The sequence below is a fragment of the Abramis brama genome (assembly GCF_963993115.1).
Source record: "Abramis brama genome assembly, chromosome: 23".
Lineage (NCBI taxonomy): Eukaryota > Metazoa > Chordata > Actinopteri > Cypriniformes > Leuciscidae > Abramis > Abramis brama.
In genome coordinates, this window is record NC_139985.1 from 18656339 (window position 1) to 18668403 (window position 12065).

At 39.1% G+C, this 12065-nt stretch overlaps 2 protein-coding genes across 2 annotated transcripts in view; one reads left to right on the forward strand and one right to left on the reverse strand.

Annotated features, from left to right (window-relative positions):
• Window positions 1–12065, forward strand: part of LOC311074271 (histone-binding protein RBBP7-like) — a 268186-nt gene that overhangs the window by 140359 nt on the left and 115762 nt on the right. The gene's annotated exons all lie outside the window — the stretch shown is intronic.
• The window catches only part of LOC311074269 (chromosome-associated kinesin KIF4A-like), a 150407-nt gene that overhangs the window by 133798 nt on the left and 4544 nt on the right, over window positions 1–12065 (reverse strand). Inside the window, exons 2-3 of the mRNA XM_084100744.1 lie at window positions 11675–11856; window positions 11468–11557 (exon numbers count right to left, since the gene is read on the reverse strand). Of these exons, the coding sequence (XP_083956870.1) occupies window positions 11468–11557; window positions 11675–11800 (216 nt within the window). The 5' untranslated portion in view covers window positions 11801–11856. The remainder of the gene's footprint in view (window positions 1–11467; window positions 11558–11674; window positions 11857–12065) is intronic.

Genomic DNA, 12065 nt, shown 5'->3' on the forward strand with positions numbered 1-12065 from the left:
CCGGCTTGAAGCGGAAGCGACCAGACGGCAGAGGATGTTCGCAAATCAAACAATGATTTGTCTCAAAACATTAATTAAAAAAAGCTGTGATTGGATGATGACAGGTGTCGGTGATCATTCTCAAGTGTCGTGGTCAGCACTGCTGCTGTTGCTGTTGTATCAGTCAGTGGTTTATCAGCTTGTCAAAAAACGGGACACGGGAGGTCACGCACGGGACAAATAAATTAGGCCCAAAATACGGGACGTCCCGCCTAATTCGGGATAGTTGGCAACCTTAGTGACAGTATCATCCTAAACCAGCAACCCTTCGCTCAACACCACCATCTACAGGCCGATGAGTGTACGGTCACTAAATGTGCACATAAATGAATTTATTTTATACCCCCCCATGGATGAAATTCTACGAAACTTAGCATACCCCCAGAGGTGTCAAGTTAATCATACACATGAAATATGGTGCAGTTCTGAACATCTCAACTGAAGATAGGGGCGATTAAAGCAGAATAATATTGCATTTTCATTTTTTATGGGAGGGGCGCAAATCACAAATGAGTGATTATGGGCTAGGTTGATGTGGGCCCTTAAGACCAACATACCATAAAAAATTCTTCATCCTCGGTGCCACGGTTCAGGTAGTTATTTAGGAAAAACTGCATTTTTTGGGTTTGGGGGGGCCCAGCGCGGGGGGGGGGGGAGTGGCCCCCGGGGACCAAACTAAATTGTCCGTAAAAGTCTAGTGGGGCTACATGCCCACCAAATTTCATGTTCCCCGGTGTTTCGGTGTCCCTGGTATCGTTGACGAAAAATTCAGTAGATGACGGGAAAAAAAACAAAAAAAAAACTTTGACAATCCCTATATGACCGCTTTCGCTAGCTATGCTAGCGGCAGTCATAATTAAACACTTGAAAACTTATGTTCACTTTTCTTTTTTTAATAAATATAGGATTTGTATTAAATATTCATTGAGTCGAATCGAAATCTAATTTAGAATCAAAATCGAAAAATCAAATCGAAATCGAATCGAGAGCTTGCGAATCGAAATCGAATCGAATTGTAACATCTGAATCGATACCTAGCCCTAGTGCGCAGTAGCACAGACGAGTAAACTCGTCGAGCACATCCCTTTTTTTGGAACATTTGTAGTTCAGTCGGATGTCAATGGCAAAGAAAGGAGAACGAGGCATGTAGCTTATTATTAACAATAACTAACGAGAGAGAGAGAGAGAGAGAGAGAGAGAGAGAGAGAGAGAGAGAGAGAGAGAGAGAGAGAGAGAGAGAGAGAGAGATTGCCGATGCCGATATCTTAGAGAGCAGGATGGCTGATATAAAGCCGATATTTTTATTATATACTTTATATTTATTTTAATCAATATTTTATACATTTTAAATAAATTAGAAAACAAATCTTTAAAACAAAAATGCTTATACTTTAAATCAGGGGTGGGCAAACTACGGCCCGCGGGCCACATACGGCCCGTTAGGCTGTTTAATCTGGCCCGCCGAGTATTTAAAAAAATTGTCTTAAGATCGCATTAATTTTGCCTTTTTTCTTGCAATACTTTGCGTTTTATATATATATATATATATATTGCGTTGCATATATTTGACAGTCGGAATATCAGATATTGCAAATGCCATAGCTAACAAATGTAAAAAAGGAAAAATGACATAAAAGCAGATCATCATTCATTCAGCGCTGTTGTGGCTGCGGTGTGTCACGTAACAAGCAATGACGCGTCACCATGGAAACCAAACAGACAGCGCCTTAAGCGCATAGACTTGTTGTTGCACGTTAATGTTTTTTCCTTTTTTGGAAACTCACAGAGAAAAAAAATGTTTGGTAACCGCTTGCACACCTTAGTTTTTCCTTTGATTTGTCTGCTATTTAGTTTCTTTGCTCCTCTGGATTTGTGGATGTATCCTGACTGATTCCGTTTAACGACCTTTATCGTCCGGCTTTCGACTACGCTCCCCTGTCTGCCATGTACAGAACCCGTTTTTTTTTCTTCATTAAATGTTCTGATCTGCCTTTGCTTTTTATGTTTTATTTTATTATTCTTAAAATAAATTTGTATATTCGTTTATTTCGTTTTTTCCACAAATGTATGACTTTTGGAAGTGCAAATTGCCATGCAGTTTTAATAAAGTTGAATTAACGTAACCTGTCATTTTTACTCTTCTAAGTGTACACTTGCAGGTGTTTTGTTTCTAATTTACTGTTAGGCCCATTAAATAATAATAAGGATAAACAATATTTAAAAAGTATAGGCTATAATTATCTAACATCTGACTAATTAAAAATTAACATCAAGGCATAACATGCTAAATGGGTGATATCTAGCATAAAAAAAATGTATTGTCAGAATATCATCTCTCAGTTGTTGAATTTCGCACAGACATTGCCACAACGTAAATGTGTTTGCTCAGCCCGATCTCATTAAAGTGCGAATACCACGAATTGTATTTGTAGTGCTTATGATACGCAGTTTTCGTGTGCATATGATACGCACTTTATGGCGTGTAATAGGCACGCACTCCACACCCCTAATCCTAACCAAGGGGTTTACATATAGCATATGCACGCAAAAAAACAAAAAATTTTGGCATATAAATGGCACGAGAAATAAAATTTGTGGTATAGATACGCACTTTCATGAGATCGTGCTTCATAATCTGCTGCTGGGCCGGCCCTCTGTCAAATTTTTAAAACCCAGTGTGGCCCTTGAGCCAAAAAGTTTGCCCACCCCTGCTTTAAATGGCAACTTCTTGAATCTGCAATCCTATTACAGTATTTTTCACAAATAAAGTAACTGTTTAAAGGTCCCATTCTTCATGATCCCATGTTTCAAACTTTAGTTAGTGTGTAATGTTGCTGTTAGAGCATAAATAATATCTGTAAAATTATAAAGCTCAAAGTTCAATGCCAAGCGAGATATTTTATTTAAAGGGACAATATGTAGCTTTTTAGGTATTTTATTATCTAAAATCAATATTTTTATTCATAAATATGCCCTCAATGGTGTACAAATACCTATGCCAATGATCAGACTAATCCTCGTAAACGAAGTATTTATTATCTTTATATACATGGGACGGGTAGGTCCACGGAGGCTTCCATGTAGTTTCGCAATCTTGAAAAACTATAATAGCAGAGTGGGACAAAAAGTACTAGGCCAACGCATTTCCACAACGCGTTTCGTTCAGAGCCAGCGTCACGTGACTGAAGTCAACAGAAGTGGAGGAGCAGAGCAGAGAGAGGCGCTTGTCACTGCCGCGGCAAGTTTAAAAGGATGCACTGCACGGTTATTTATACACCGTTCATTCATACATATGCTGAGTCACAGGATGAGTCCTCGTCGTCGAAAAAGTCCAAAATAGACCGTTAAAGGAAACATGACCGGAGATTACAAAAACAATGGTTAATGTCGGGATAGCTAATGCAGGAGAAAGCTTTCAAAAGAGATGCTGAAGTTGCCTGCTTTCTTCTCGACAGGTAAGTCAATGTTACGGTCTTAATTACAAGCTTATTTTTCATTGCTTGGTTGTGAACTTTATTATTATAGACAGTAGAACATTTATAGTTATATCTATTTATCTATTCTATTCATTGTAAGTTAAACAGGCTCTTTGATGAATAGCAGCTATTGAGTAAAGTAACGTTAGAGAAGGCACGGATGATGATATCTAACAATGCACGTACTTCAAAAAATATAACGAATAAAGAAGGCATTACTACTAACTACCATAGTTAATGTTTTTCACAGTCAGTAATTTATACTGTAACATTCTTTTTTTCGTTGTTTCAAGTTTCAGTCTGTTTTAAATAACAAACCTGTTCACCTGAAGAAAAACTCGAAGTGCTATTATAAGACATCCTGTCATAGCTTTTTGGTACATAACAGCTACCGTAGATGCAACGCGCATTTGAAAAAGTGAGGCGCTGGAGAGCATTATTCGTTTGAATGCAAAATACAATTTCACCACTAGATGGGAGAAATTCCTACTTACAGTCCCTTTAACAGAAGTCGACTACAGTGAACGGCTCGTTTAGACTACATCCCTCTACTTCCTTCTTTAATGATGTCACTAGAACCGTTTTTTGACTAACCTCCGCCCACAGGAATGCTCCCTCAAATCTACTGGCTACTTGCGCACTTATAACTTACTGTGTTTACTCAGCTCTTACAGTGATTTTCTGAAGTAAAACTGACGCTTCATCTTTTGTGTGATGTACAATAAACTTTATTAAACTCATCAGTATATGTTTGATCATCATTCAGACAGCAGACTTGTAGACTATTAATAAATAATGGATACATAGCCTACAAGCAGATGACAAATACGTTATAATAACCGTAATTAAACTACTAAACTATACCCGTTTCATCTCTATACAGCACTCAGTAGGCATTATTGTCCGACTCGAAATAAACGCCGTTACTGAGAGTTTCTGATATTATCATCATTCTGTGAGATGAAATTGTCCTGACAGACTGAGCGCGAGCTCATGAAGCTCCGCCCCCTGGGTCGTCCAGCAGCACCTTATTTGCATTTAAAGGGCACACACTAAAACAGCGCGTTTTTCTGTGCCCCAAAAAATGACAATTTAAACATGCTGTAAAAAATGATCTGTTGGGTATTTTGAGCTGAAACTTCACATACACACTCTGGGGACATCAGAGACTTATTTTACATCTTGTGAAAAGGGGCATAATATGGAACCTTTAAAAATATATGAATATGTGAATATGACATAGTGGGCAACTGGAAATAGCACAGCATATTTTAAAATTAAGGATTAAAGTTTTTCGATCGCGTCTCCTGTGAAGCTGATCTTCTGTTCGGATTCACTCACTTCGCACGGACCGACCGTCACTCGCAGTAACACGTTTATGCAGGCTACAAATGCACACACAAGATATCACAGCTGGATTCGGTTAAATATGCAAGGTTTGTGAAATTAAATGTTTATTAGATATTCAGAGATTTGTTTAAATGTAGATGCGCATTTGCTGAATGTTGACAGTAAATGAGATCTTTAGTGAGTATTTAAATTAGTATTTTAGCCTAATTGTTTGCCTTTTCGCATACCATTTACTTTTTGTTTATCAGTTGTTTATCAGTCTAACAAAGTATTAGATACATAGACAGTATATAAACTGGACACAGCGACCCCATAGGTTTCAACGGAGAGAACTGAAGCAAATTAGAAGCCCTCACTTCCTGATTGCCGAGCGTACTGCGCAGACTCAAACTGAGCTTGACGACGTGGATGTGACGTGAGCAGCCTGCCTGACAGTTGTTTTCTAGTAGCTGTGCCAAGCGAAATATGAACCATTCCCTTCCGAATCTCGCAAAGACGGAGAGTGAGAGTAGAAGCTGTCCATTGTTACGTTATAACTAAAGAAAACTGTGTGAGGACTCAAATGCGTAAAGAATAAAGATTTATTTAATAAAAGAAACAAAGTAAAACAAAAACCCACAAGGGGGAAAAACATAATATAAAACAAAACAACAACTTCAAAAACAAACATACCGGAGGGTCACGGAAAACAGGAGACGCATACAAGACAACGATCCGACCCAGACTGCAAACACAAAGGAACTTATAAAAGGGACAAATCAGGCAGGTGATGAGGGAACAACAGGTGGGGCAAATGAAACCAATAATGAGATAACAAGGAGGGTTGGGTTCAAGACAGAGACAGGAACACAAAACACCACATGTGCTACACGAGACAGGACAGGCATGTGACATTCATGAGCTAAGGAGCAGGAGCAACGTCATGACTCTCTATGGGCTTCTCCCTTGACTTTATCGGACTTTATGCCTCCACGTGCCCCCGATTGACTGCGAGCTTCTCTTCCTGTCTATACGGTAATTTCCAGAGAGTCGCGTGGTTATGACGCAATCGTTAGCCTACTTTTACAAAAACTGCGTCTACGGGGCCATAACGTAAGATACAAGGTAATGGAGCCTTTTATACATTGTCATGTTTCTTTAGAAATAAACAATGGACAAATGGAGTCTTTAAACGCCTCAGATGTAAAGTTATTCGCTGTCAAAGTGACGCCAAAATGAATGGGAGTCAATGGGATGCTAACAGCAGGTGAAGGCTTGTTAGCCAATGGCGGCTCCTGGGGGTGGTACGGAAATCGAGCGCTCGGTTACCCCCTTGATTAGATATGACTGACAGTGAGCATTGTGTGATCAGGCGCTGCTGTTCTCTTAGGCACTGGTGTTCTCAGTGCCGCCCGTCAAAATAAAAGTCAAGAGCGCCGTCAAAATAAAAGTCCCGCTTCCAACACATCGGCGAATCAGAAAAACTTATCGGCCTATGCCTAGATTTTAAAACGGCCAAATATCGGCATTGGCGATATATAGGTCGATCACTAGTGATTACCTACATTATTACAGGACGTGTGCAAGTCAAGAAGTTCCATGAACGCAAACATCCAAAGTGAGCACTTTTTTCCATCCCTAAAAATTTTCCAAAGGAAATATTTATTTGATTAACAAATGAACTCAACTAATATGATTTATATTCTTTTGGTTTCTCTACCAATACATTTAAAAATTACAAATGCAGTGAAACTACAGGTATCCGGTTATATGGTTTCAGCGAGTACCAAAAATAAAAGTATCAGTATTGGACTCGCTCTAGAAAAAATGGAATCGGTGCATCCCTAATTAAAAGAGTTTTTTTCTCCTTCTCAACAAGAATTAAGTGAGAGTTAACTCTTTGCAAATTCCATTTGGGGTCTTAAAAAGTCTTAGTCTTAATGTGTCCTGTAACAGGGAGTTTCATAGACCTTTGAGTTTGCTGGATTATTCATAAAATATGATGAATAATTTGTGTGTGTCTGATTGGTCCAGATGCTACACGGCCAAGAAAATCGCAATCAGTGAATCTCTGCTACCCCCTCTTTAGGGTGATTTTGAACAGCAGGGGCCGGTTGCATAAACCTCAAAGACTAGTCTTACAAGTTAGACATCAATTTATTTTCTTTAAGATGGTTCATAGCTTTTTTAAATCAGTTACATAAAAACATAGATACGCCTACTTTGATACCAAAAACTAAGACTGACTGCCCCTGACTAACTGCTAGTAGGCCATACTAGAACTTAAGACACTGTCTTAACATTATGGCTATGTTTATGCAACTGGCTGGGCATGGAGTTTGAAGATTAGGTTCAACCTTCATAGCATATTTCAGTCACTTTTCAGTGGGCTTTTTTCAAATCTACCAATATTTGCTTGTATTGCAGCAACTTTTTACATTGACCATTATTTACCTAATGCAATAACTATTGGTAATACCTGAGAAAGGCTACAGAAGTCTAAGGGCCCTTTCACACCTGAAAGTCCGCACCAAGGTCCGAACCAGAGTTCATGTTTTGATACATTTGGTTAGTTTTGGTTTGGTTTCACATTGCAATTATGCGAGCACACTAAAGAACTTCACATGACGTACTTGCGTCCTGTCGTCATCATCTACATGGCTGCATATTGACATTGATTGGTTTGTAAACGGACGTGCGTCTATCGTCAGCTTGTTTTCAATTCGGTGGGTAACTTTGACAAGAATGAATGAACAGATGCATATCATTGCCACTATACTGTTATTATTGCGGCATTACTCCCTGCAGCACTAGCTGTAATCAAGGCTAGTTCAAATTCGCCAAATGAACGTCCTCGTTGTGCGAACATGTTATCATCGCCGGCAGGACGCAGGACAAATGTGTGTGTGTGTGTGTGTGTGTGTGTGTGTGTGTGTGTGTGTGTGTGTGTGTGTGTGTGTGTGTGTGTGTGTGTGTGTGTGTGTGTGTACGCAGAAACGCTGTGGGCGGGCCTGACAGATCTGCACATAAATATTCTTCGTCAGTTGTTTAGGCTACGCGGGAACCACCGGAACTTCCTGTAAATGGTCCGGAAGTCTGAACCATACAGAAAATGTTTTCACACTAGAAATGAACCAAACCTTTGAACAGTTTGATCCGGACCGAGACTACCTCTTTTCGTCGGACCAAATTTCGTCTGTTTGGTCCGGACCGTGGTCCGGGGGAGGTTTCACACCTGTAATTTTGATTCGGACCAAACTGAAAAGTCCAAATGTCCGAACCAAACAAGGTAGGTGTGAAAGGGCCCTAAAACAATCTCTGGGTAAGGTAGTCAAAACATTTAACCACATCAGACCTGTCCTGAATGTGACCTATACACCATCAAGACTACTACCTTTTCATGCAGCCTGCCGGATCCAGGCCGTATCCAGATCTGACGAAGGACCTTCGCCTGGACCCGATGACAACGCAGTGCTGAAGTGCCAACTAGTCTCTCCCTATGGAGGATCCCTTTACCACTCTACAGATAAGGCGTTGTCGGGAAAATTCATTTCGCGTTCCTACCCCAAAGCGACAAAATAAAATAAGATTCTTTATCAAAATTTATAAGGAAAGACAAGTACTTTGTTTAGGCTTGGCTTGTAGGGAATTTCAAACCTGCGCACATTTATTCAAATGCACATAACTATAGAACCAATTCTAAATGCGCATGTGAACGCCATCAGCGTTTCTCACAGGTTCGCGTTTAAAGTCTGTGTAGAGAGAATGGTGTCGTCTTAGCGGCCCCTAATTTAAAGCTCCAGTATGTGATTTTTTGACCACAAGAGGGCGCAGTTTCCAACAACAACAAAGGCGAAGCTTGATGACGCTATGAAGGAGGTGATGATGGGAGATGTCGTTTTTAATGCGTTTTCACCATCTAGCGATGTATCTAAATGGAATTAATGAATCATGATCACGGATGAAGTAATTTGTTCATTTTTGTATTACCTGTATGTCTGATCGTATTATTTTATGTCATCATAATTAATGAACTGCAAGGAACGTGAAATGTTATGCTATATTATCCCGTTACAAATTACAGCTATTTGTCAAATGATTTGTTTGGTTAATGTTGTGCAGTTTTACGTTTTTATGGTTAATGCCGTGTTGTTTAACGTGTTCAAACCAATATCTAAAAGTAAACTTGAACAAACATTTGCAAGTAATGACTAAATATATTTTTTTTAACAACACATATCCGATTGTATTTAATTGTACTGCCATAATATCGGTCACCACACGTGATAAAAAGCCTTACCGAAGTACAAAGAGCAATATAACTTTGTTTATAAGTGCTATTATTGACAGTTGCATGTCTTACCTGTCTATCAATACACTCGCGAGAGCAGAGTCTCTGTCAAGTCCAAGATTGTCGCGCAGCTCTCTCCATCTCGAAAACGCCTGCCGATATTTATCCGGGTTTTATTCCTCCGTTTGTCACACAGTCCGCGTGTATCCGAATATGGACGCTTTCGTTTTGTTGGCAATTCAATACTCGCCAAAGCAGGGGCGGACTGGCCATCTGGAGCACCGGGACTTTTCCCGGTGGGCCGCTGGCCAAAGTGGGCCGGCCCACCCGGTACACAAATATATATATATAGGCTAGCATATATATATATTTTTTAAATGACGGAAATCATTTATTTTCTACGCAAATGGATGAGTGAGACGATCGCGCGGGCGCGGCCGACAAGTGTTTTGTGAGTGGATTGCACTACCTCCCTGTTAATTAGTTTGGTCTACTCCATTGCGTATCTTGAAACACGCCCCTTTTCACGTCCTGGAAGTTGGAACACACACCAAGCCGACGCCGATGAACTAGCGCTGATGAAAGCCGACTGTGTTGTCTCCTCGTGTCGCGAGAAAAAAAGCTGCACTTGAACACACCGATAAAACAACTACAGCCAGCTGTCAGCTAGAATGCGCGTTCAGCGTCTGCGTGTAAATGAGACAACGGTCTATTTCTGCAGATATATTCATATTCATCATTCAAAAAGAGAAACCGACGCTGCCGGCTGCAGGTAAGTTACACAAACTGTAAACAAAGCAGTGTTGATTACCGTTTTGAATATCAATCCTGCTAAATACTTTCTTTATTCCACTCCGATGTTAATATTGAAATATTCGCCAAGGAACACTCAGGTAACATGACGTGACATTAGAACAGCCTTCTGTCTGTAGCGGTTTGAATATATAAATACACACTTGCATGTATATATTTAAGAAATATTTATTTATATATAAAATATTTAAATTTATATATAATATAAATTATATATAAATATATACAGTATGTACATGCAAATATTTCTTAAATATATACATGCATATGTGTGTGTATTTATATATATACAAAATAATTATACACAGTACACACACATATATCACGTAGACACAAACTTTTGGATGTGATAAATCGCGATTAATCTTTTCCCAGCCCTAATTTTTATGCTATAAGTGGTGTTAAAAATTATTCTGCACATTATTGTGCCAATGTGTTATGATGTGGGATGTGGTGGGCTGCTGTGGGCCAGAAAGTCCAGGGCCACTTTTTGGTCCCAGTCCGCCCCTGCGCCAAAGAGTAATCGTGATCCATAACAGCTATAACCATACAGTCTATGGATAACGCTATAACCACCACTTCCGCATTTGACCATGTGATATTCCGGTGTGGTGAAATATCACATGGTCCACACCGGAAAAAAAGGATAGAGCGGACATTGCATCACTGAGAGACGACATTTCTTTTCCGGGACGGACAGTTATTTAAAATCGGAATTTCTCTGAAATAAAAAATCTTTGGAGACTTTTGAGATATTGTAAACGTACACAACTGGAGGAAATATATAACACTGTGCAAGTTATTTTCGGAAATTGTATTACAAAATTGCTACATATTGGAGCTTTAATAACAAATGATCGTTGCGACGGAAGCAAATCAATCAAAACTAACTTTAGATGGAAAATAACTTAAAGAACCGCTATAAAGCCAAAACAATCTCTGTTACCTTAAATTATACGCTTATCTCTGTAAAGCTGCTTTGAAACAATCTACATTGTTAAAAGCGCTATATAAATGAAGATGACTTGACTTGACTAGACCTTACTTATATCATGCCACTTAGCACTTTCATAAGGCATCCCATGTAAAAATGAAGCTTGCAAAATACTTTCAGGCCATCAACAGCGCTGAAATACTAAATTCCAATTTTTCACTTTCCAAAATTCTAACCAAATTCTAAAATACTTAGATTGGAAAATATGGAAAATAAGGAAATCAGTATTAATATGAAAGAAAAAAAAAAAAATTCGAATCACATTTCACCTAAGGTGAAATAAGAGGGGAGGGTCTCAATGAAAGTGGTCACAGGAAATGTATTTGAAACACACATTAATACCATTGAGTGATGATTCTCAGCTGATCGAATCCGAAAAATATCTTATTACAACTGGGAACAGGGCCAAAGGTTTTAAACAGCATGAGGGTGAGCAAGATCAAGTAAATGGGGTCAATTGTAAGTTCATGCTCATACTACAAAAATACTTTGTGGTTCTGCATGGTTATATATTGTAAAACTCACTTTGATGCCTTCTTTATGATCCCCTCTGATACAGATGACGGGATTGTCCTTCGACGTGCACAGCAGGTCCAATATCTTACCACAGTAAATCTAAGATTTAAATAAAAAGTTTTAAAAAAAACACACCCTTGAGTTACACAAAATAAGAATTGACTTCATTCGTAAATTAAATCCATAAAGGAGGACAACATGCTATGCAAGTAATACCTCAAGGTAAGATACAGTAAGTCGAAATTCAGTGTCTGCACAGTTAGACTTTTCCTGAAAAATTCTTTTAATTATTTGAGGGATGACTCCAACCGTAGGCTCGTTGTCTTGATGTGATGTGCCCATGGTAAATGTCTTCCCTGACCCTGTCTGTCCATAGGCCAGAACAGTGGCATGATAACCTGTGATTGCAAACAATGAACATTCATTTACATTGAAATTATTTGATGTTAACCATGCCTTGGGTCTTAGAATCAGGTGGCATAAACTTGGACCTCACAACACGTTTGCGAAGTCTGATGAGAAAAAAAACTATATTGGTTGAGGTTAATGCAACTTTCAATCCAACCCTGATCCAACACACCTGTCTGTAGTTATCAAGTGCTCCTGA